The sequence below is a fragment of the Balaenoptera acutorostrata genome, chromosome 16 (genome assembly GCF_949987535.1).
Source record: "Balaenoptera acutorostrata chromosome 16, mBalAcu1.1, whole genome shotgun sequence".
In the NCBI taxonomy this organism is placed as follows: domain Eukaryota; kingdom Metazoa; phylum Chordata; class Mammalia; order Artiodactyla; family Balaenopteridae; genus Balaenoptera; species Balaenoptera acutorostrata.
In genome coordinates, this window is record NC_080079.1 from 25,635,103 (window position 1) to 25,661,506 (window position 26,404).

The window sequence follows — 26,404 nt, forward strand, 5'->3', positions numbered from 1 at the left end:
GGAAATGAAAGGTAATTCAGGTTTCTAGCCTAGATGTCAGTTAAGAGAACAGGAATGTTAGGAAGAACACCTGATGGTGGGTAGGACTGGAGAGAGGGGGGAAGATGAGATGGAGATGAAGGAAAAAAGATGTTGAGTTTAGTTTTATCTCCACTGAGTTTACAATCTTTAGTCAACGTTCAACAACATTCAAGAGGTATGTACTGATCATTTACAATGTGCAGGAATTGGTCCAGAAGCTGGGTATCTATCAGTGAACAATGAGATAATGTCCCCGCTTTCAAGGAGCTTACATTCTGGTGGGAGAAGACACACAACAAAGAAATGTGTCTGGTGGTGATGAATATTATGAAGAAAAACAAAGAAAGGCTGAGGGGATAGAGAGGGTTCGAGGTAGGCACTGAAGCTATATTTTATATACAGTCATCAAAAAAAGAAACCTTTGATGAGATGATAATGGGACAGAATGAATGAAATGAGGAGGAATGGAACATCCATATGGAAAATGAGAGCTGAGAGCATGAACCAATAATAAAAACAATAAAATAATAACAATAACCACCATTCATTGGATCCTGACCACATCTCAAGTACTGGGACAAGTACTGTACACACATCACTTCCATTAACTGTCTTAACAACCCCAATTAGGGAGGTAGTAACATCCTCATTTTACAAATGAGGAAAACTGGGCTCAGAAGTGTTAAGAGACAAAATTAATCAGTGTGAGCACTGAGATTTGAACCCAGACCTGTATGACTTTGTAATTCATGTTCTATACAAGTTTTGGAATTGTCCTTAAATATGCAACAGCTGAAGCCATGACAATCTACAAGATCATCAAGATAAAGAGCAGAGGTAAGAGTGTAAAACTGGAAAATGTCTACATTTCCGGTGACTAGATAACAAAGAAAGGTGATAAAGAGCACAGAGAAAGAAGAGAGTATGTCACAAAAGTCAGGTGAGAAGAAAATTTTAAGAAGATTTTTAAGAACAGGTAGATAACGCCACTGGTGACCACTGTCAACCAATTCAACTGGGGAGGAATTTGAGGCAAAAGCTAGACTACAAAGGGTGAAAGGAGGAACTAGAGAAGGGACTTCTCACTTTCACCCCTCTGTGTATGTACCCTTTGAATTCAGAAACACATGAATGAACTACCTATTCAAAAATGTAACAAAAAACAAAATTCAAGTTAAAAAGCCACACTATTAGCACATGGTAGGTGCTAAATACATATTTCCTTGATTAACTCATTGGATGAATGGAAGAAGGAATGGTTGAAATGTATAGCAGGCAGGAAGCCCAAGAGAAAATAAAGGTTTAAGTTTGACAGTTGGCAAAGAGAGAGAATCATATAGTAATAGCAAAGACAGAGTTGAAACGGTTGACCAGTTGGACCAGGCTAGCAGGGAGTCAAGCGCAAACAAAGAAGATAGCTGGCTGGCTGGCGCGGGGTAGGAAGCCATCCCTATTTTACTAAATTGTCAATTAACACAGCACATAAGGGCCATGTAATCTGGCTCCAGTCGACCCATCCAGACAAAGCTGTCATCCCTTCCCTCTCTCCCTCCCTAATGCCTACACACAGGCACACACTCCCTCTAATGCTACAATGATAGGGAGCTACTTATGATTCCTGTACACATTATTTTCACTCATTCTCTTTTCTGTACTTAAATTGCCCCATTCCACTCCAATCTGTCTGTCCTCCTAGCAAGCTCTTACTCATCTATCAAGCCGCACTTGGCTTACAAGGCATCTCCTCTCTAACCCTTCCTGACTTCCCTGAGCAGACTTAAGCACTCCTCCTCCTTTGCTGGTACACTGTGCTCCTCTGCTCTGTATCTTGTGCTTACCTCCTTCAGACAAATGCTGCTACTGATCTGCAACGGCTTGTCAACTAGATTCTGAACCTTTCGGGGACAGGGACTTTGACTCTTCATCTCTGTGTCTCCCGTCCCTGACGCTGTTCCTGACACATATTAGGTAAAGAGCCAATAGCTGGGAGGATGGAGGGATGGATGAATGCAAGCATATTTTAATTAAAGCTTTTAAAATTACCTTTTTCCTAGGTCTCAATTTCTCTCTCCATTCCTTTAATTCTTGGCTGTGTTCCTCATCTAACTCCTTTAGTTTCTGAGTCTCATGCTCAACCAAGAGGTGGCATTTTTCATTCTGAAAATAAAGTTTGGATTTAAAAAATTTCAGATTAAGTTAGCAATTTTTCACAAATACAATTATCTTCCAAAATAATAAAGTATTCATTAAACATAAAGCCATTACTGAGGTTGAAATTCTCCTCTAACAACCAAAGGCCAAGAATTATGAAAAGAGTCATAACTTCATTTTTGCAAGTGTAGAGGCTAGATCTGTTATCCATATGAAAAGAACTTGAATAGAAAGAACTAGTTTGATCCTGATTTTCCTTCTAAGAAGGTTTACTTACAAAACTGACACTTCAGAGGGCAACTTGCAAGCATTTTATCCAATGGTACCAGAACATGGGGTTAGAAACTATTCCACTCTAGTAAATTAAGCAAATATGTAGCATATCCACAATGTATACACTACTCTGAAATTGTAAACATTTTAGAAATTATATTACATTACATCACATTACATTATATTATATTATATTATGTATATTAGAGAGCTGCATACCCCAGGTAAGGTTCAAAAACAGTCCTCTCTAAAGTAATGTTTAAATTCCTTAGGAAAAGAATTCTCATATTTATCACCTTTTTCAAAAACCTTGAAGAAAATGAACTATTTCTCCCTAAATAAAAAGAAATTTTAAATTCAGAATGATAACAAAAATGCCTACATCATTTTTAAAACTTTGTTCATCTTCTTTGCAAAATACACTAAAAATTCTCAATAGTACTTCTGAAAGATGCAACTTCTTATATCATAAATTAGCTTCATGTTTATACTAATCACAGCTGTGTAAGTTCTAAACAAGTGCCTGCGACACTAAACTGATCTTCCTTTGGGTCTACAGAGGAAAGAAAACCTTTAAATCCCAGCACCTTCACAAGCAATGTGCAGCTTACTCTGAGTAGCTATTATTTCCTCAAAACCAGCCACCTGTACTGTGCATCTACTACCAGCTTTGCGTTCATGCTTCTGGAGCTAACCTGCAGTTGATGCAGTTCTCGGACATTGGCTTCACACTGCAACTGAAGATCCCGCATTTGATTTTCATGTTTTTGATGCTGAGCCATTCTCTCATTTTTCTGCCTCTTTTCTTCTTGAGAAGCAAACTATAAATAAGAAAAACAAAAGATAAATATGGTTAACAAGTAATGTAATTTCCGCATCTTCCAAAGGTGTAATTAAGGAATGTAACAAACCGTAAAGTACAATAAACTAAAGCTGCAAGTAATAATACGCTGGGACTCAAAGCTGGAGTCTACATCATGGCTTTGGTGGGGAGTAGGGAGGTGGAGAGAGACTTCTGATTAAAACCTTGTTCCTCCTATCTGCTTAGTGACCTCAGTTAATTTGTGTGTGGGATCTGTGACTGTAGAAGTATAGTGAGGCCACACGTTTGACTGAAAAGCTGGCCAAGTCATCTTATTCCCAGGGCTGGTCTTAGGACCAGCCTAGCCCTGGATCTGGTGTGGGGCATAGAAGAGAGCAGAGCTCTCCGTGGCCAGCACCTGAGGGAGACTGAGTTGGTACATGCCATATGTGTACAGAGCCATGGTGAACATCAATGAGCCCAAGGTGGCTCCAAATGTTTACAACACAATTATGTGGTACTTCTAAAGGCCATTCAAAAATTTTAAACTTAGAGTAATTTGCTTATTTACTTGTTTAATTTTGTCACGATCCTGATCTGGTGTTGCTGTTGGGTTAATTCTCAGACTCTTCTTAAACATGGCCATGCGAGTCTTGGCTTCGCTGCGCTGAATCTTAGGCAGTCTTGCTCTTTCTTGAGTCTGTCTGTTTTTCAACTCCTCAATAAGTCGTTGATTGTAACGCTGCATTTGTTCTGTTTCCTAAGAAAGTTTCAGAGTCCAGTGATGTAGATATAATTTAATACTCAGTACCCACATGTATGCTCAAACATGTCATTTTGCTGTTGCTTCCCCAAATTACTCTCTCCCTTGTTGCATACCAACCAGCAAAATATTAGGCAAAAAATAATTTATAAGAAAAATAAGCTATTAGTAATAAGAGATTTATATTGACTCTCGTATACTAAGTATAGAGAGTCCACATTTTTAAGATACCTGAACCATAAATGGAGCCAAAATAGCTACCTCTGAGAGACAAGATGAAGATTATAATGTATAAGAGGTCTTTAAGCATTGTAATTAGTTACCTTCCTTGGAATTTGTAGAAAAGAGTTTGCAATCATGACCAACATACAATTAATTACTCCAAATTTCAAAGAAATTTTAGGATAAAAGAAAGGAAACCTAAACTTTATTCTGTAAAAAATATAAGTTTCAAAAATAAATAGCTCTGGGCTTCCCTGGTGGTGCAGTGGTTAAGAATCTGCCTGCTAATGCAGGGGACGTGGGTTCAACCCCTGGTCTGGGGAGATCCCACATGCCATGGAGCAACTAAGCCTGTGTGCCACAACTACTGAGCCTGCGCTCTAGAGCCCACAAGCCACAACTACTGAGCCCACGTGCTGCATCTACTGAAGGCTGTGTGCTCTAGAGCCCGTGCTCCACAACAAGAGAAGCCATCGCAATGAGAAGCCTGCGCACCGCAACGCAGAGTAGCCCCCACCACCGCCACAACTAGAGAAAGCCCGCGCACAGCAACAAAGACCCAACGCAGCCAAAAATAATAAGTTTAAATAAATAAATTTAAAATAAATAAATAAATAGCTCTGCAAACTTTAAAATGAACAAAAAAGTGAACAAATTTTCCTTTCATTAACCTTCTCATGGCGCTTAAGCAGCTGATGTCTTTGCATAAAATACTGATCTTTAAGTTGCTGTTTGAGCAGCTGGTGTTTTTCTTGTAAATGTCGTTCTTCAAGCTCCCAAATCGCAGCTTCTCTAGCTAGAAGAAGAAAGCAATTTCAAAATGTAACTTTGCTCTTTTTACTAATGTACTTTGGTCTTCATTTTAATATTTACATACAAGTGTTCTAATACACTAATTAATACACACGGACATTCTGAGCTATAAATGAAATATTACCAACATAAAGATAATATCCATTTACCACTTTCCGTTCTGTTTTGATGTCCTGTAAACAGAGAACGCCCTACCCACAACACCAAAATTCCATTTAACCATCTTAACGAGAAAGAAAAAAAATATAAGGTATTTGTTAGGGGAAATAAGTGCTTAAAATTCCATTCTATCACGTAGCCAATTTAAGTATACCAACATTGTAAGGCATAATGAGTACATAAAATTATTCAGGTATATTTCTACCATCATCTGGACAAAAAAGATGTTTTAAGGATTATATGTTTATGTTCACTTCTATTGCCTTAAAGGAGTTCTGTATCTTGCAGTACTTCTTAATTTTATGAAGTATTTTCCTCTTATTTACTTTAAGTTGCTTCATCTTTCCCTCTACCACTCTAGCAAAAGAAAACATTCAAATAATTTCCAAGGTGTATCTCTGCAATGTTTTGAGATATATATATACATATGCTGCATAATTTCATATACCTCTCATGAGCTGTTGTTTGTTATTCAGGCACTCTCTTTCAATATTGGCTAACTCTGCCTTCTGCTGTTGGATGATCTTTTTCAGAGAGCCATCTAATTCTTGTTGTTGCTTCTGAACAAACTCTTGTTCCTATTAGACATAGTTAACCATCAGTTAATAAGTATCTACTGAGCAAAACATCCATTTATCTATACCTCTGTATATATTAGTGATTAACAAGAATTCTGAACCAAGTTTCTAAAGTTAACTAGATTTAAAAATCACCAAAATTATATAGTATAGATATAACATAAATGTATTAGTCACCCAATTCAAGCCCAGAAAGAAAGTACTAGAATACATAATATTCTAAACTCACTATTAAGAATAACACATACAAGAGAGGTCCATAACCCACTCATAATTAAAATGCCCTACATCTTTGGGAAAAAAATAAATTTACAGTTTCTAAAACTGACTGTTCATTTCACTGGAGTGTGGACAAAACAAGAATAAACAAGAAATGTCTTTCAGGAAGAGAGGCAATAAAGAGCAAACAAGTAAAACAGATACCGGGATTTTAAACTCTCTATTTTTCTATTAATAAAGAGTTAGGAAGCCATACCATGGCTACACTAACAGAGAAAGACAGTTTCTATATCTCTAGCCTGTGCCTAAAAAGAACAATACTTTAAGGATTTAATGAGAAATAATGCATTGCTAGAGAAATGTAAACTAGAAATAGGAAAATGAGTTACATTTTATGACCCTACAAACAAAATTCCTTATAATCAGAGAATTCTACCAACATGTATGGGATTCACTCATTCATTCAACAGTATTTACTGAGTACATACTATTTTTGCCCAAATGCCAAATTTATACTTTCAAAAAAAATCCTTCAATTACTGTGTAAGGAAAGGAAAGGTTAAAGTGACTTATGGTCATTATGCTAGATTATACATTTGCAGAAGGAAAGGAACAATACTCAAACTGAAGAAATGCAAATTTTGCCAGTAAACGTTTGGCTCTCCATCCCTCTCTTGGCTGTTACAGCAGTTTGTGGTTAGCTCAAGGGTATTCTGATCAATTTGAGTATAGATTTAGAAATTTAGGGTTGAGCAGCACTTCACCTATAATCCCTCCTCTTGCACATCTAAGAGATGTAAAACCTCAAGATCCATTTTGGAACTATTTTTTAGGCCTTGGACAGAGTCTGACAGGATCTGGATCACTACCAGCCTGGTCTTCAGTGCACAAAGAGTGAGTCAGCAGTGTTCCTCAAGATGCTTGTCCTACTACTGTTTCTCTGGAGGTGAGAATCAGGTCTTACCATCCAGGACATCCTGTTACTTTGTTGTCACAAATGCTGCTGCCTCATCTACATCATGATTTGTATTTTAGCATAAATACAAATATACAGTAGCAGAAAGACTAATAAACTGTCTCTATAAAATACAATTGCCAGTTGCAAGTGGAATAACATGTACTTTTGTATTTATTGAGCTATGGTCTTATGTACTGGGGACAGGAAATGTACTTATGTGTCATTAAAAAAAAATATCACGCACATTGTCAGTTCCGTAGATATAATAAATGCTGAGCAAATTTATACAAAAAAAAATTACAATTGCCAACTTGACTACAGTCACCTATATCACTTTATCACAGCAAAGAAAAATATAAAAGAAAAACTCAATGAATATTTAAATTCAACTGTCTAGAATAAGGTTTTTGAGTTTTATTTAAAGAGATGCAAAAATCTCCATCCTATCTTATAAGCAGTTATAATAAGTTGTCAAGCTTCTCTTTTCCTACAGTAAATATCATTTGTAACAAAAATTGATTCTCTAATTTCATTGTAAAATTTCTATATGCAAACTTGTTTAATAAACAATATAATCTGCAGATATATCAAAAGTATTTTGTTCAACATTTTTACCACTAGTTTGCATAAAGAACTTTAAAAAAATATCTGTGTGGACAGAAATAATGGGTCCAAATTATCATAAATATAAATATTACATTTACACTTATCAAAAAAATCAAGTGTTAAAGATGGGGCAAATAAATATTTATATGAAACTAAAAAAGATAAATACAGTGGACCCTTGAACAACACAGGTTTGAACTGTGTGGGTCCACTTAAACGTGGAGTTTTCACTAAGTATGTACTGCAGTACTACACATTCTATGGTTGGCTGAATGTCCAGATGTGGAACCATGGACGCGGAGGGCCAACTGTAAAGTTATATGTGAATTTTCAATTGCGCGCAAGGTCAGCACCCCAATACCTGAGTTGTTCAAGGGTCAACTGTATAAGCCAGTGCCACTAAAAAAGTGAACGTGATTTCTCGTCAATGCAGTTTTTGGTCATATTATTATATTTATGTCTAAATTAAGCAAGATAAGAGTTCAGGTCAAAGAAAACCTTTTTTAAGCACTTAGTAAATGCTGGGGACTGTACTACTTACAGGGTTACTAAAATTAACAAAAGACAGTACTGCCTTCAAGGAGTTTCCACTCTATTGGTCCCAAATTGGTTTTATCTGTCAGCCCATATAAAGAGTAGTGGGTCCCTTCCCTTAGTAACATACTTTGAAAAGTTCAAAAGTAAACCACAGAGAACTCAAAGCAAGGAATAAGGGTCCAGAAATCAAGACTCAAAATGAATGACAAGGAACTACAAAAGCATGCCCTGAAGCGGCCAGTATATGAGAGGAAAAAGGAGCTAAGACTGTTATATAGAAGTGGGCAGAACTAGCACTGTGCTCCTCCAGAAGATAAAGAAAGATCAACAGGTCAAGGTAGGCAACGTATGGAAGTGTTTCCTAACCATCAGAGTTTGCAAAGACACCAGCTGCCTTGTGCACTTGAATAATCAAGCAGAGTGTGGATGATTACATAGTCAAGAATACTGCACATTTGATTTGTTTTTATATTAAAGCCAAAAACTACCGAAAAGGTCCCTTACACATTAATTAATATATTTTATTACCACAAAAGAAATGAAAATTTAATATCACTGAGCTTTCATTAAATTTCCTAACTTCAAAAGCCAAGTATAATACATTCACAGTGGAATCTGTAATTAGAAATTACTCTTAGGATCTAAAAGAAAAGTGATTTTACATTCCAAAAAGACTGCACAAATTACACTCATTTAAAAAAATAATAACATCAATTTGATCACTAGGAGTAACAATTTCAAAATGGACACAGAAATTGTAAAATGAGTGCCCTTTAAATGTACAAGTTTTAATTCTGATAAGGAATTTTATCCTATTAGTCAGATAACTGTGAACATTAAAAATACAGCTTTGGGTTCTAGAAAACTATAAGAAAGGGTTATGATACGTGGCGCTATTTGTACAGCATTTGGTCATTTTAACTTAAAAGCTAAAAATGGTAATGATCAGAAAAGTGTTCATAATTCATAATTTCTCCCTCTCGTCAAAAAATAATTAACATTTTGACTACTCTTTTAGAAAACTATATAGCCCAATGGCTGACAATAATATAAATAAATAAATAAATAATTTCAGGAGGGGGGAAGGAGGGGTTGAAATCAAGCTGTATTCTATCTACTCCAGTTGTGTATATCAAACATCACAAACAAAAATTACAGTGTTAAATAAGCTAGTCATTTCCCTATAGAAACTGTGAGAAAGAATACAGCCTGGAATTCCAGACTTAATTTAAAACTGCAACATGAAGAATAGCAACCCACCATTCATTATGGACAATTTGAACAGTGAAAACTAAATGGAACTAAAATCACCACTTTTAACATGGCTTTTCTGACCATATCCATAATTAAAACATCGACATAAACATATATGCAATCAAAATGTCACTTCACACGAAGATAAAAATCTAACCACAGCATTCAATTTCTCACATGTGCAAAGTTCGTAAAATACTATTGAGAAGATATTTCTTGAAAAAGATGAAAATCTCAGATTAAAATTTGTGGTGGTGTAGACAGAAAAAAGAACACTGTAGTAGAAGTGTTCTAGTTCCAGCTCTACCACTAATCTCTTTTGTGACTTTAGGCAAATCACTTAGTCTTCTGTGCCTCGATTTCCTCATCTGTAAAACAGACACACTCCATCCCTATATTAGGGGTTGGCAACGAGAATCAAATGTGAAAACTCTTCAAAGAATACTGTACTATAAAGTTCATGTCAGGTTACTACTACCGTCATCACTGACATTATCATCTATCAATCTTCTAGATTTACAACAAATGAAGCTAACAATGAAAAGGCACATGTGAGCCAAAGAAAAAGCAGGTAAAACAGAAGAAGGCACCCTCCTACAAGGCACGCGGGACTTACGTCCTGCATTTGGGCGTTGAAGACTGCACAAGATGACAACTGAAAAGACTGAATCATGACCTGAGCAACGCCCTGTGGATCAGAATACAACGCACTTCCCAGGTAAGAACAGAGCTGAATGACTTTTTGTAAATGGAAAGAATAATTACACAAACGCAGAGTTTCCTGAGGCCTGGAACAAGTCACTTAACAAAGGGGTCTCTTTCTCATCTGTAAAATGAAGGATTTGAACTAGATCAGTGGTTTCCAAACTCTAGTTTGCTGCCATTGTTTTTTAAACCAGTTGAACTCTCTTTTTAAAAAACTCACCAAAACAATCTCAGTTTATACAACAGATGAAAAGTGGTCCTGCTCTGGAAGCAGGGGCCCAGAGCCCTACTGTCCTCACTTTTTGAAGGATTCTCGAGATGCTTCTTCCAAACTCAAGAGCTCCTGAGAGTACAGTTTGAAAACCACTGGACTAGATGATCAAATACATTCTAGTTCCATGACCATATGGCTATTATTCATAAAGTCTTTAAAAAGTTTAAAATATTAGACTCAAGTTATCATGTGTTAACACCTTCATCAAAAGTGGTAGCTAAATAGAAATACTTTTGAAATTTGTTAGATTACTAAATTCTTCATTAAATTTACAGATAGTAATTTACTATTTCTTTCAGCTTTAGTTGGAAAATACAGGCTAGCCCCTCAAATTATATGAAAAATCACCAACAAAGTTTTATTAAAGCATTGGATCACTTACCATTCAACACTAAATTCTCAATTTCAACTCTAGAGTCTGACATTTTACCTTTTGGAATTAAAAATTTTACATTCCTTTACAAGGCAAAAACCAAATTGTTATCTTCTGGTTTGAAATCCAAATTACCCAAAAATCGATGTGTGGCCAGCAAGGACTTCCTCTTCACCTATTAATAAGACATGGCCAACAACCACTGGGCCAAGCCAATAAGAGTTTAGATTAGGCACAGAAAGGGTAGCTTGAATACAAGAAGCAGCATGATGCAGTGGTTCAGTGTACGAAACATGGAGCCAAACTTGCCTAGATGAGAATTCCGGCTCTACCACTAACCAAATGTATGAACGTGGGAGAGTCATTCAACCTCCTGTGCTTCAGTTCCCTCACCTGTAGAATGGGGGTAATATGAGCAACTACCTCCTGTGTTGTGAGGTTAAATGAGTTCATATAGGTAAAGCATTTAGAACAGTATGTGCCATATAGTAAATGCTGACTTTGCTATTATCACCTTAACTACAGGCACACCTTGGAGATACTGTAGGTTCGGCTCTAGACCACCGCAATAAAGCAAGTCGCACGAATTTTTTGGTTTCCCAAATATATAAGCTATGTTTATGCTGTAGTCTGTTAAAGTGTGCAATAGCATTATGTCTAAAAAAACAACATACATACCTTAATTAAAAAGTAGTTTATTGCTAAAAAATGCTAACCATCACCTGAGCCTTCAGCAAGTCGTAGTAGTAACATCAAAGATCACAGATCATCATAACAAATATAATAATGAAAAAGTTTGAAATATTGTGAGTATTACCAAAATGTGACACAGAGGCACGAAGTGAGCGAAGCTGCTGGAAAAATGGTGCTGACAGATTTGCCCAATGCTGGGCTGCATGAACCTTCAATTTGTAAAAAACACAGTACTGCAAAAGCGCAATAAAGTGAAGAGCAATAAAACGAGGTGTGCTTGTAGTAGTTCCCATACCAGGCCAAGACAAAATTTTTCATTGGCTCACAGGAAGAAAAAAAAACAACTAAATTTATTCAAATAGTCTAGTTTTATTAAAATTTTAAATTCTGAGATAGTTTCCTTATTTTTCATGGTGTTAAAATAATCTCTCTTTTGAAATGATGGTGACAAATAAATGGCAGTTTCAAATAACCTTCCTTGACAAAAACAAAAAAATTTTTAATGGCAACCCATTTGTCATGCCCCCCAAAGGTTTTTGTTGCTTCTATGTTTCTTTTCATGAATCTATAAAATTCAAAAGTCTGGGAACCACTTTTTAAATTACATAAAACCCACATTAAAAAGATAATTTAAAGCAACAAATAAATAATCCATGTCTCTTCTTCCTTTCATTAACATCTGTAACTACAAACTGAGCTCACTTCTCTCTTTGCCTCCCAGCTGAGTGCAAGCTTAATTAAAAGAAAGGTGATCCCAAGTATAAAAGACCTCATACTCATGTGAGATACTTCTAGAAAAATCTGTTGAAAATACCAATTTATCTATTTTGTAGAGAATTCACCCATCAATTGGCTCAGCCTTATCATAACCTAGAATCAGGTTTATATAGGTAAAAATTGTCTATTTTTGTAACTGCTGGATTCTGAATCAAAAAGAAAAACAACATACTTAATATTTAAAATCTGGTTTTAAGTTGCTTATATTGTTGAGTTTAACAGTAATAAGTGTTTGATCTACCATTTAACATTACCATTTACCAGGCTTGCAGTTCTCCTGACCAGGGAAGGAACCCAAGCCACAGAAGTGAAAGCCCGGAATCCTAACCACCAGGCCATAAGGGGACTCCCGAATTAATGGCCTTTTAAATATGCATTCCTTTTGTATGCACAAAGCTTATATACTCACCCTCTATATTTTTCTGCCCTAAAAATCTTCTATCAACCATTAACATTACCACTTAAATATAAGTTTCCATCATGACTAAAATAAGAATAGAGTGGATTATACATTAACATACATGTTTATTTCATCTGGAGTCAGCTTTCCAAACATTTCACTTAATGTCATGTTAGCAACTTAAATGTCACCATTAGTGTGAATTTAGTACTACATAAAGAATGCCCTGGGAACCTTTGTATGAGGAGACGTCAACATCATATAATAAGTACAGAATTTACCCTTTCAACCATGGTTTACTGAGCTGTGAGAATATTGCCACTTTCTGTTTTTAGTAGCATTAAGCTGCTGCTGTTACCTGAGCATGCTGGCTTTGTGCAAGCTCCTCTTTCCTGCGTTTCATGAGCTCTTTTCTCAGCTCTTTGGGTGCTTTCTCCACTTCATTTATAACCTACAGTGTATAAGCATGCAGGAGGTGGGGAAAAACACTTTCTCCACAGCAAGCATTTACGTGAGCAGACAAGCTACAAGTCAAATAAAGCTGTTAAAGAGCTCCTTTCAACATGCATTAGCATAGTTGTTAGTTTGGTGAAAAAGAATGAAAGGATAGAACATGCTTAATATCAGTGCAGAAAGGGACATTACACCATATAAGGAAAATTAGTTGCTTAATTATCCCTACATATCATTCTCTCTTTAGATCCAAAGACAATCAGTAAAGAATTACTTGTAACGCTAACGCTGAACTAAAGGTGATAAACTCAACTGACCTTGAAAGATCATAAAATTATAAACATATCTACTGACATTGTTTGAAATATTGGATATAAGGAAAACAAATGCCACTCATTTATAAAACTGCAAAATTTCATAATTGGCTTGATAAAACCAATGAAATAATTCTAAATGAAATCTACTTAATGAGATCAAAAGAAAAACAAAAGGGAAAGTAAGCATTAGAATACACAAAGGAGAGACAAATGGACACTAAGTTTTCTTTTTTCATAATAAACTATTTTATATATGGTGCGATAAAAATGAACACATCTGATGATTTTGGGATTAGATTAGAAAAACATTCTCCTTTGCTGATAATTTAAGCCAAAATCAATTGTCAGCTTTAAAATCAGTAATATAACCCCTCATAAAATAAGTTTATATGCTATGATTTATTATACCAAATAAAGTATATTATAAAATGAAGTGTATTTTAGAGCTCCTTCTTTCAATCATTTCAAAACCCTAGATACGTATTCCACCTAACAATAGATCTGTAATCCAACTATGAAAAACGATCACGTGTTTATAAGTAGAAGCACCAAAAGCAACCAGATTCCAAATCACCACACGCCATTGATGGTCTGTGAAAGAGACTGATTTTGATTTAACATAGTGTATTTAAAATTTCCCATCAGTAATCGCTCATGAAACCAAATCACCATGAAAAAGAAGAGACTCCCCAAATGCAAGAAGTTTAGCGATAAGGAAAAAAATATAGAATAGAATTATTTAAAATATGCATATCACTATCTCAAACATGTTCTCTGGCTAAACCTCTCCTAGTCCAAAACAGTAACAATAACTAGAAACTTTTAGATATCTATAATTAAATCATATACTTACCTACAAAATTTTTAAAATTTAACCTGATATTAAAAAATAACCTCTTAAAACTACTCACGGTTTCAAGAAAATTAACATTTAGTTAATACAGTAAAGTCATACATCATGGTATATAGAGCAATTCTATATAAAATATAATAAACAGTAATAAAACAGTAATTTTTAGAAATGGTAGCCACATCAAAAGGCTATATACCATTTCATTCATCTTTACCTAAAGAAATCATAGAATGCACTGTATTTATTAACATTTGATTCTATCCTTTTTAAAGCAGATCCTCAAGTTCAGCAAAATGATGTTCCATTATCTGCATAATTTCATTGTTAAAATCAATGAATCTGAGTACCTGGGACATGCAACAAAAGTGAAAATGTATTCACTAGTTTGGTTGATATTAGTGTGTTCCAAAACTAATAAAACTGATCATAATATTGTCCCGGGGTCTTTCATATCATGAAAAGATAAATTCTCCTCTTATACTAAAGGAACAGAATAAATTATAAAATTATCTCTCAAAACTGATAATATATAAAAGCTCTCTTAGTGTTATTTTAATTGGGGAAGAAAAACACACACTAATACAATATGTTAATCCTCTTTCTGAAACAATGACAATTTTTCATAGTAGATAATACCACAAATAGATTCTATGACAGTATGGAACAATTTCAGGAAAAATGAAAAAATTCATTATAATCAAATGACTTTACAGATATTTTCCACCTGTGATTGTTCAAAGTATCTCACAATTTGATAAACTTAAAGATATTATTTCAAATTTCAGGTTACTCAGCTTTTGTTTTGACACAAAGTCCAAGAAAGGTAATCAAGCTAATCAAGAGAAAAAAAAACTTTTAAGCATGAATTAAATATTGCAAATAAATATTAAGATGAATTATTATTGCCACCTGCAAACAGAACATAGTATGTTTTCTTGAAAAAGAACATTACTATGTCAGGCCTTAAATGTTGCATTAAAAAAGGAGGAGTGATAGGTTGAAAGGAAAATGAATTAGACTCAATTTGAAGACTTGGTTCAAGGGTTAGTTGGACATTTAATAATAGTTTGTGAACTTGAACAGGCCATTAAAACCTCTTCTACTCCAGTTTTCTTGGCAGTAAATGAGATAACATCTGACCTTACTACTACCCTACCTAACTGCTGGGAAGACCGAAAAAAAAAATGAATGAGTGCCATTTAACTACCAAGTATTATCTTAATTCCTTAGACAGTCTTAAGTGTACATTAAAAACAGTAGTTACACTTACCTCCTTCTTTCGGTTCTTTAACATATTCTGAAATTTGGACAACTCTTTCTCTTGTTCACCTTTAATGCGTTTGGCTTCATCTCGTAAGCGATTTGTGTGTTCTTGTTCTAGACGTTCAATAGTCTGTTTCTGCTGTTTTTCTAGATTCTCAATCTCTTGGTCATATTGTCGTTTCTTGCTCTGTAAAATGATGTAGCTCAAGATCATTTAACTTTAACATTAACGCTCATATTAATTCATTATACTGAAGATGTTTACTAAGAGCACATAACTGGCATTTAAATTGAGTGACATGTAATACGTACCCTTTGCAATACTGAACAAGTTCAAATGCACTAAAATATGTTTTAAAAATTTTTCAAAAAGATGTGCATTTCGGTTTTTTCTAATATGGAAAACACTTTTTTCTATTGTACAAGTGTAGAATGCTCAAAAATTTTAGACCATCTAGAAGAATATCCAGTTGCTACAAAAGACTAAAGTAAGAAAATTTTCAGCATTTATCTTATAAAATTTTTGATAAATCAAAGGTCTCATTTGAAGTCTATTTTAAAAACGTACCATTACTTGTCATTTACAAATTTACTCTTCCTCATTAAGATTCTTAAACATCATACTTCACTGAAACAAACCTTTTAGAATTATAAATCTACTCTCTCAACAAAAGATTTCTGCTTATATAATACTTGAGTAACATTGCAATTTTAGACACAGGTAGAGTTAAGTATTTGTAAAGGGTGTTTTCTTTTAAAAAAAATTAAAAAGCAAAATATTTTGGAAAATATGGGGGGGAGAACCAGTTTTTATAAGGTCCTGAAAAAATAGAATATAAGTACTGTAAAAATACTCAAAGAGAACAAAAGTTCATTATTTTCTTAGGAATTCTCAGTTATGATACAACATATGTAATCAGCGATGCCAAGCACAAAACAATCCTTACCACTTAAAATTATAAAAACCTAAGTACTATAATCAACCATGAATCCTATAACATTTCAAACGATCTTTTTTCTAACCTACATTAAGCTACATGTTCAACATAAGTTACTGAAATTTTATATCACATTAATAATTCCTTTTCCAACTATGGACACAAAGTAAAAATTTAAAGACTCGGTGACAATTACCCTTTACAAGTCAGCACTAACTTCTCTAGCAGCTGTGAAAAGGGATGTGGAAGCTTAACTGTAGTAGCCAGAGAATTAAGTGTATTTTGAAAAATTCCCCAGGAAGTTCTAATACTCAGCCAAGTTTGAAGACAACTGCTCTAGACTGGTTTAAATCTTGGATTCTAATTCTGAGAGGTCAAATTGTAACAATAAAAAGTTATACAGCAATAGGCACACCTAAGAACTTTGCAAACCATCTACTAGCTTCATGATTCCAGGTTTTCATGACAGATTTAATCAGAGAAAAATGAAAACACCCACCACACTGTAAGTCAGGCAAAAGGGGAAGAGAAGAGAAGAGAAGAGAAGAGAAGAGAAAAGAGAAGAGGAGAAGAAAAAAGAAAGCATCTAAAACACCAAAGAGATAAAGGTGAGAAATACATCACAAAGCCAGAGAAATCTAGTAATCAGAGAACAAGTTCTAAAACCTGCCAGTGGTGGGGTTTTTTCTAAGCCTTAAATTTCTTTATTAACAAAAGGGTACAAAATTCCAAGACTTTACCATCATCTCCTGCTCAAAACGCCGGAAAATTTGCTCTCGCTGTTGTTGCAGTTTGCCATTGAGCTGTTGTTGGGCTCTTTGCTCTTCTTTTTGAAGAAATCTTAATTCCCGAAGTTCCTGACGTCTGATAAAATTTAATGGCAATGATAGAGGAAGACAGCAAAAGTTACACCTTTGAAGTAATGCTTTAAAAGAAAAAAACTTTAAAAGTAACATTTATTTTCAAATGGAAAAGTAATACAAGAATCCAAAATTAGCCAAGACTTTACTCTTGTTTCTCTATTCTTCAGACTCTGCAGAGACTTGAGAAGTCACAAAACCAGTTTAAATCATGTTGTTTCTCTACTCACCTAAGAAACCTCAATTCTTCAGTTTTGGAATCACTATCTGTAACTATCTTTGATGTTGTTACGCTCACTTCGACACCATCAACAACAAATTTGCGTGTTTTCTTCAATGTTTTCTTTTGTCTTCTTGTTTCCTGAGTGAGATTTTATTTTAGTTAGGCTTTATATGGGGAATACTAGAGAGAGAAAACATTTTCTTCTTAAAAAAACAAAAACAAGAAACTGAACAGCTATGAAGACTATGAAGACTATACACATAAAGTATGAATAGAAAGCAGTAAGACTCAACTTTGAAACCAATTATATCATCTCACACCTCATCTGACTTTCACATGATTTTACAGATAAAATCAAATTTTTTTCAAGTGAAATTATGCATTTTGATGATGTGCATGTAGAATTTTTATGATACCACATCATAATTAGGCACCAGTGGTAACAAGCAATTCACAAAAAAGAGTAATTAGTACAACTTTCACATGTTAACCATTCTTTCCTCTTTTTATCTTGTAGGTTCTCAGATACCTCTGCTTTTCTGTTTTAGAAGCACTTACAAAGCAATTAAAAATGAATTCCTGGGGCTCATCCCTTAGAGAATCTAAATCAACAGGTCTGAGGGTGGCTGAGAATTTCATTTTGAAAGGCTCCCAGATAACTTTTAAACACTGCCAGGACTGGGATTCAAAATCCATTTCATCAACAACAATAGTATCACCAGCCCTCTTCCATCTCAGGGCCAGAGATGGATGAGTGATTTTAGAGTTACTAGAAAGACAGCACCTCTACTGCACTCCCAAAATACCAGATCTCCCTGTTAGCTATTGCCCAAAATTCTTTATCAAGACCAAACTCTTCATTCCTCAGTTGGTTATCCAAATGCTTTTTAAAAGCAAAGAGAAATAACAGAAGTATAACACTGCTACAAATACATCTTGGTAAACATGTAAGTATTCAGAACAGATAATTACTTAGTTTTGATAGGTGGAAAAGGTTAGAAAGCAGAGGGAGCAAAAGGGGAATGTGAAAATACTACATTCAAAATGCATTAGAATTTTTAAGTTGATCTTTGGCACTTTCCAATCACCTTTCTTCAGCCTCTTACTGTTGTACTCTCTAGGCTTCCAGTATTCTCACACTGCTCTCCCTAAGCCCTGGACTACGGCCACCCTAACCAGACTTCCTCTAAAACCTAAAGTGGGCATGCTCCAAAAATAAATCTACCCCCCTGTAACCTCCAAATTTTCCATTTCTTCAGTTCCTACTAAAGTATCCACAACTAATATCACCTTAATTCTCACAGAAGTATCTGCATTTTTTGGAAAGGCTAACTATTAAGTCAGTGAATGGACTTCAGATTAATGGAATTTCAGCAGGGAAACAACCTGAAAACTGAAGACCATCTAGGCAATACATGTAATAATTTGGGGCAGATACGCAGGTTGATCAGTCATGCCCTGGTGTCCTATCCCTAAGGTCAATTTTCTTCAGTTCTTTCTGCTTTTCTGCCACCTGTCAATCCAGAGTCTCACCTGTATCAGAAATCCATGGGATCTTTTGCTATAAATACTGATTCTCTGGCCCCACTCCATACTTCTACACAGCTCCCCCTAGTAACTCAGATTGGAGAATTATGCTTAACAGCTCCAAGTGTTCAAGGGTTAGTGTTTGGCTTTGTTCCCACAATGATTCTCAAGGCAGTAGTGATTCCTATGACTGAGGAGGTAAGAGTGGTCACCGCACATGCCAGTGGTAACAAGGGCTGTTTATACCCTAAACATTCTTAAAAAGAGATCATTCTTTCAAGTCCTCAATTCTTTCATATACTGCTGATTCTTGCTACAATTATACCTAGGTATGTACAATAGGAAAACCCAAATTCCAGTAAGCAACTGTATTATACTATTTATATCAAGTTGGCAAAAATAGGTAGGTACTACCAAAAAATTTAAAGATTACATCCAGAATCTCTTTAGTGTTTTTTTTAATTGATTGCCCTCACAGGCCTTAAGAATTTTATAGGGTTAATACTACACTGATTTAGTGTTGTCTTGTTTTCAAGACGTCAGTTTCACACAAACTCTCAACTGCCAAAATAACAAAGAAAAACCCAAACAAGGACCCGTGTACACTTACTTGTAAAGATATTGATCCATTGTCTTTAGTTTTGCTTAGGAAGCTAGAGATGGATAAATTCAAGTCAATGCTGCTATTATCAGCAGTGGAACCAGTGCCTGAATCAGTATCATTTTCCTTTTGATTCTCAGATTCTGGTAACACGGTTTCAGTTTTTGATAAAGCACCTATTTCTCCTTTATTTTCTGCATCTTCGGGGTTGATATTAATACTGGGTATTAGAACAGGCTGAGGTTCACCAGGCTGTGAAGTGGCAGGAACTTGAGGTTCTGTTTTAATTGGCACTTCGCATGGAATATCTTTCTGTTCTGTGTCCATCTGAGCAGTGGCTTCATGAGCATCCCGAGTTTCACTTTCTAAAGCCTTTTGGTCACTATCAGTCACCGCACTTCTGACCTCCATTCCTTCAGTGCTGCTTGATTCAGTAATCTCAACTTCATTTGTCCCGAGCTCCTCATTGGCCTCCACTATGTTCTCTGAACTGCTGATTAATTGTTCCTCATCTTTACCTTCTACAGATTTTTTATCTATCTCATTAGTTTCAACTATTTCTTTAATAGAAACTTCCTCAGCACCACCAGCCTCAGGACCCTCTGTGGACTTGATCACTAATTTCTGGCCTGCTTCACCCACTTCTTTCCCATCATTACTCTGAGCATCCTCAGCACTGTTTTCAGTTGCCTTCTGAGCAACGTCTTCTGCCTCATTTGTTCCTATCACTTTGCTTGTATCACTGATCATATCTTTTTCAGTTTTGTCATCTCTTCCCAATTTCTCGAGGGTGTCTTCCTTTGTAAACTCAACTTCACTTTCAATTGCCTGAATATCTGACTCTTTTTCTCCAGTCTCTTGAGAAACTAAATCCATTGTCTGAATAGTAGTGTCTTCAATTTCTTCAGATTTTATAAACTTATTTTCAAATATCTGTTGCTTTTCTCGATCCCCTTCTTCCTCAGGTTTCAGATTCTGTTCAATATTTGTTTCTGAAGTTATCATTATGTCATTTTCTTTTCCTTCATTGACTGAATTAATGTCCACTGTTTCATGGTCTTCTGTGTCAGGTAGATTTTCAAGCTTGGGTCTCTTCTCCTCTCTCCCATTTTCCTCGATTATTGTTGCTCTATTATGAAGTTCAGCCATAGCTTCTAAATGAGTATCATTAACATGTTCATTAATGCCTACCACAGTATTTTCAGGTTCATCAGTGGCGGGTTTTTCAGTAAGAATTTTACCGTTAAATTTATCTTCAGAAGTATTACGTTCTGTTTTTTCTGAGACAGATTCCAAAATACAAGCATTTTGTGAAAGCTTATCTTCTTCAGAGCTGGCAATACTAAGGTCAGAGGAGGCACGCTTACTTGCAGGTATTGGCTAAAAAAGATTTTATACAGTTTTAGTGTTAAAACATAATTTCAAGATGGTAACCAAAACAACATTTCATATATAAAAATGATTTAATTCATATATATAATGATTTAATATCTTTATTCAGTAAAATTTGATGAAATTATAAAAATAACTTAAAGAATTGACAAATCTTCACATAATAAATATGACAAAAATGGGTAGCAAGGAGCAAACTTGAAAACAAGGAGCAAACTTAATAAATCTTCACCTCTAAAATTAAAGGTTTTTGTAATGCTACCCGTCAATTAATTCTTAGACACAGCTGCAATCATACCTCAAAACTCAACTCTAAAAATTACCTAAATGAAATTTCCTTTCTAAATACTGACCAGAGAATTTTCTGTTTCTTCATCATCATCCTCCTCTTTGCCATCTTCAACTTCTTCTGTTACTTCAGCCTTTGCCTCTGCAATCAATTCTCGAATTGGTTTGTTGGAATCAACAGTCACAAAGGGATGCTGTTTGATCATTAAAAAGAGCATACTCAGTAACAACTGAAATGCTTGTGAAGTAAATTTCAAATATATAAAACACACTGTTATGTGGCAAAAATACAAACATATAAGTAGAAAAAATACAAACAACTTCAGATGATATTACATCTGGGAAATGAAGGAGGGGGAGGGAATTGAGCAGGAGTAGGGGCTGCCTGCAACTGTATCTGTACCTTTTTTTAAGAATCTGAAAGAAATACGTCAAAAATGATAACATATTACATCTGGGTAGTAGGTATATGTACTTTTCTGCATGTCTGAAAATTTCATAACCTAAAATCTAAATTAAAATTTAAAGCAAGTTTCAAGTACATTACTAGTTTTAGAAAGTAACAATATGTTTACAATATGTTTAATTGTTAGAAAGTAACAATATGTATAAAGCCTCAATAAAAGAATTACAAAAAGCTTTAAAGTTCTGTTAAAAGTATCTACCTCCTACACTGTTGGTGGGACTGTAAATTGGTACAGCCACTAGGGAGAACAGTATGCAGGTTCCTTAAAAAACTAAAAATAGAGCTACCATATGACCCAGCAATCCCACTCCTAGGCACGTATCTGGAGAAAACCGTAATTTGAAAGGATGCATTCTCCCCGATGTTCACTGCAGCACTATTTACAATAGCCAGGACATGGAAGCAACCTAAGTGTCCATTGACAGAGGAATGGATAAAGAAGATGTGGTACATATATACAATGGAATATTACTCAGCCATAAAAAGGAATGAAATAGTGCCATTTGCAGAGACACGGATGGACCTAGAGATTGTCATACAGAGTGAAGTAAGCCAGAAAAACAAATATCGTATAATATCACTTATGTGTGGAATCTAGAAAAATGGTACAGATGAACAAAGTCACAGATGTGGAGGACAAACTTATGGTTACCGACGGGGGGGAAGGGGGGGTAGGACAAACTGGGAGACTGGGATTGACATATATACACTACTACGCATAAAATAGATAACTAATGAGAACCTACTGTATAGCACAGGGAACTCTACTCAATGATCTGTGGTGACCTAAATGGGAAGGAAATCTAAAAAAGAGGGGATATGTGTATACGTATACCTGATTCACTTGTTGTACAGCAGAAACTAATACAACATTGTAAAGAACTATACTCCAATAAAAATTAATAAAAAGTGTCTATATACATCTGGTTTTTGACATAGTTCTAATATCCTTAAGAGTAAGAAGATATTTTATTCACCTCTGTACACTCAGCACTTGGTGTTTGTCACAGATTAAGGCCTTCAAATGGGGGGGTAGTGAAATAATAAGAGAAAGTGTGTTCCAAGGATATACTTGTTGTACAGAGAAAGGCAATTTTTCCTGCTTCTCCCCCCAGATAAATAGATCAATCTAAAAAACTATAATGGAGGAGTTGTACTCAACCTAACAGTAACTGCCTCAAGACTTGTCATTCTATTTCTCTACCTATACTATTATTTGACAAAATTTTATTTCAAATATTACAAACAAGTCCTGCTATAAAACAAAATTATCCAATCACTTTAACACCATTTTTTAAAAGTTAGCAATATTTACTGAACATTTACCCTCACTGTAAGGGACATTAAAAAAAAATTAATTAGCTCATGGCCCCTGCCACCAAGGTGCTTGTTTTCTACTAACTGGAGAGACAAAATGTAAGTAACTGACAAAGTGGAAATAACTAAACAAAATGAAAAAAACACAATTATACTGAATCAAAAAAGCATACGAGAAATTTAAAAGCTAAATAAATGCCCTTTAGTAAAAGCAGCAAATGTTTGTAAAGCAAATGTTAACTACTACAATGAATCTTGAGTGAGTTTGCACAGGGAAACTCAAGTGGAAAGAGGGCACACTGAAGGAATCTGAAACTGTATTCCTCTTAAAGAGATGTTACAACAATTATATGGTTGCCATTGTCATACTACTCTTATCTTACCTGCAGTAGCTGAGATGTAGTCCACCTGGAATCCACATTCTTTTCTAAGCATTTCTTTAGAAAGTCCTTAAAATTTGAAGACCTTCAGAATAAAATTTTAATAATGACATTCTATTTTTCTTATTAAAATCAAAACTGAGAAATTGTGGTTAAGTTCCATTATGTAATAGTGGAATAGTGTAATAGTATTAATTCAACATAAGAAAACTAGTTATGAGAATATTAATATTTCATAAGTCATTTATCTACAAATACAAGTTACATATATGTAAATAGGTTCATAGTTTAAGTCATTGAGATACAGCCATATATCCATAAGTATGCTAAAAATCACAAAAATTCTTCCATTATATTAAACTCCACAAATACAGATCAATCACATATATGCCTCACTTTCTCAAAGTACAGAAAATATCTCTTTCATGTAGAACTCAAATCACTGGTATTTTTTAATTTATGGGGAAAGTTAGTTACAGGAGTTTATATGGTCCTTAAGTCCTGAAAATACACCAAAAATCAGTTTTCTACTTCATACAATCTTTGCACCATGTACCTAAATTTAAATACCTTTGGAAAGTTGGAAGAATAAAGCATCAAGTTTTGCTTCTTAAAAAATATTGTTTAGGAATACTTTACCATTTTGATGGCTGTGCTAATGTAGGGGGCTCAGATTTTGCTATTTTTAGCAGCACTCGCATTGGATTTAATTCATGATGAGGTGGTTCTATCTCAGCCATTTCTATTAAAGTGATACCCAGGGACCAAACATCAGCTTTGTAGTCATAGGGTCTGTCCTTAGATGTTTCACACATGACTACCTCAGGAGCCATCCTATGAAGACAGAGAACTGAAAATTAAGATGTTTAACTTAAGAGCAGTGATCACAAACCACATGAAAGATAGACAGTATAATTGATTATGTGGACAAAATTAATGAGTAATAATAACTGTTGACATAACTAATGCTGCAAATCCATAAAACCGAATACATACCAATAGGGTGTGCCGATAAAGGAATCTCTCCTTTGAATTGTCCTTGTATTTTTAGCTGATACTCCAAAATCCGCTTGAAATAATCATACAAAAGTATTAATGATAGTTTTTAAGCAAAGAACGCTATATTATTCAACATAAGGGAAAAGCATATCAAGTCTTTAATAAGGCCACTGTTATTAAAGGGTAAGCAAAATAGAAAGAGAAATAACTCTCTATCATCCTAATTTTGACCACCCTCTTTTTACCATACTCCCACCCCCCAAAAAGAAACTGCCAAAGAAAAGATTCCATCATTAATACACTTGATACCACCATCCTTACACATCTTCAGATCACAAATTCTCCAGAATTGAAAAAAAAAAATAGTAACTTTAAAATAGATCAGTCTATCCACTTCACCAAAATAAATGCCAACTAGTGCTATATGTTACAATTAAATTAAGGGACATTTTTTCTATAGTGTGAAAAACAGAAATTATACCAAAGCAGCCTTTATGACAGCATATGTCTTGCTAACTTCCGCATAAAATTATATCACAAAGAAAAAAATTAGGAACGATGCTTTCTAATTTAAATTATAGGGCACAGCAACATTATAGCTTTATCAGTTGTTAACTCCTTTTCGGCTTAGAGCTCAATCATTAATAGCAACATAAAATTGCTATTGCTACATAAATTACCTCATGCCATATACATTTAACTTTTAAAGTTTCATTTGACATGCCACGATTCTCAAAACTGAATAAATACCAAAAATCCCATATTTAGTATTCATGCCCCAAGGCCTGGCACAGAATATACACACAATAAATGTCAGCTACTGTTATTAATCATATGTGTAATTTTAACCGTCATGATACTCTGGCAGTAGAACTCTTAAAACTCATGAAATCCTGCCCTATATTCTAATTTATGTCTATTATATAGTTCTTTCTTTTCTTTTTTTGACCATGTAGTTCTCCTGCTTAAAACATCTTGGCAGCTACCTATTGCCTGTAGAATGATGTTTAAGCTTCGTAATATGGTGTATGAAGTCTTTTGTTATACTAGATATGTCATTAATGTTTTATAATTAAATTAATAAATAAATTTGCCAATAGAACATACTATACTTGGAAGATATATCTGCAGAAAATACAACATAAATAGATGTATTCAGGACTCTCCATCCCTATTACCCCCCTACTTCCTCAACTTATAACTTGCCATGTTTCCGCAGGATGGGATTGAGATCATAATATGAAATTCCTGCCAGAAGAGGTTTTCTACTCAGGTAGAGTCAGCTCAGTACGTATTCCAGTGTGTTCCCAGAACCTACTAATGGTCTATTCTTTTTAACTTTTTCCCCCTCAGAACATGACTGGGAAAGGAGGTCGAGAAACAGGCCTAAACCACAAAGGTCCACTGTCAACATTCGTACCTCTCGAAGCACTCTTATGAGCAGGAGGTAAACTAAGGAGGGACAAGAAGCCATCTTCATTTTTGTGCAAAGGGGAAAACTAAGGTCATTATGTGTTTTACAGTTCTACTTATAATGATATGGCATATATATGTTGGTCTGTTAAAATAGCATTTTACATACTTATTTCCATTTGTAACAATGTGATCTGACAAGATCATAAAAATTTGATTATTGTAATGTATATATGGTTCTTGAGGATAGTATGGTTCTATATGCATCTGTGTACACTTAATACGATGTCACAGAATTGGAAGGTTCTCTGTATTTATGAATTAATGAAACAAAGTGCAACTATTTTAAATGTCAACCAACTCAAAACTATTTTGGCATTCCTAAATCTTTAAAAATATACTTATTTTCAATGGCATGCATTATTTTACACAAAAGTATATTCCTGTATTCAAATAAGATTTTAGTACACTTACAGAAAAACATGCACTAAAAAAGATCAAAATTATATTTCAAAACGAGCTACAAGACTAAAAAA

At 34.7% G+C, this 26,404-nt stretch overlaps 1 protein-coding gene across 2 annotated transcripts in view; it reads right to left on the minus strand.

The window, feature by feature from the left end:
* The window catches only part of SLK (STE20 like kinase), a 55,309-nt gene that overhangs the window by 4,836 nt on the left and 24,069 nt on the right, over positions 1–26,404 (minus strand). Inside the window, exons 5-18 of one of the 2 annotated variants that reach the window (XM_007172099.3) lie at positions 24,453–24,525; positions 24,096–24,290; positions 23,460–23,541; positions 21,359–21,487; positions 19,623–20,993; positions 17,493–17,623; positions 17,143–17,266; positions 15,472–15,651; positions 12,937–13,029; positions 5,653–5,782; positions 4,904–5,028; positions 3,819–4,007; positions 3,141–3,266; positions 2,065–2,178 (exon numbers count right to left, since the gene is read on the minus strand). In XM_007172099.3, the coding sequence (XP_007172161.1) occupies positions 2,065–2,178; positions 3,141–3,266; positions 3,819–4,007; positions 4,904–5,028; positions 5,653–5,782; positions 12,937–13,029; positions 15,472–15,651; positions 17,143–17,266; positions 17,493–17,623; positions 19,623–20,993; positions 21,359–21,487; positions 23,460–23,541; positions 24,096–24,290; positions 24,453–24,525 (3,062 nt within the window). The remainder of the gene's footprint in view (positions 1–2,064; positions 2,179–3,140; positions 3,267–3,818; positions 4,008–4,903; positions 5,029–5,652; positions 5,783–12,936; positions 13,030–15,471; positions 15,652–17,142; positions 17,267–17,492; positions 17,624–19,622; positions 20,994–21,358; positions 21,488–23,459; positions 23,542–24,095; positions 24,291–24,452; positions 24,526–26,404) is intronic. The other variant, XM_007172100.3, reaches the window with a different exon arrangement.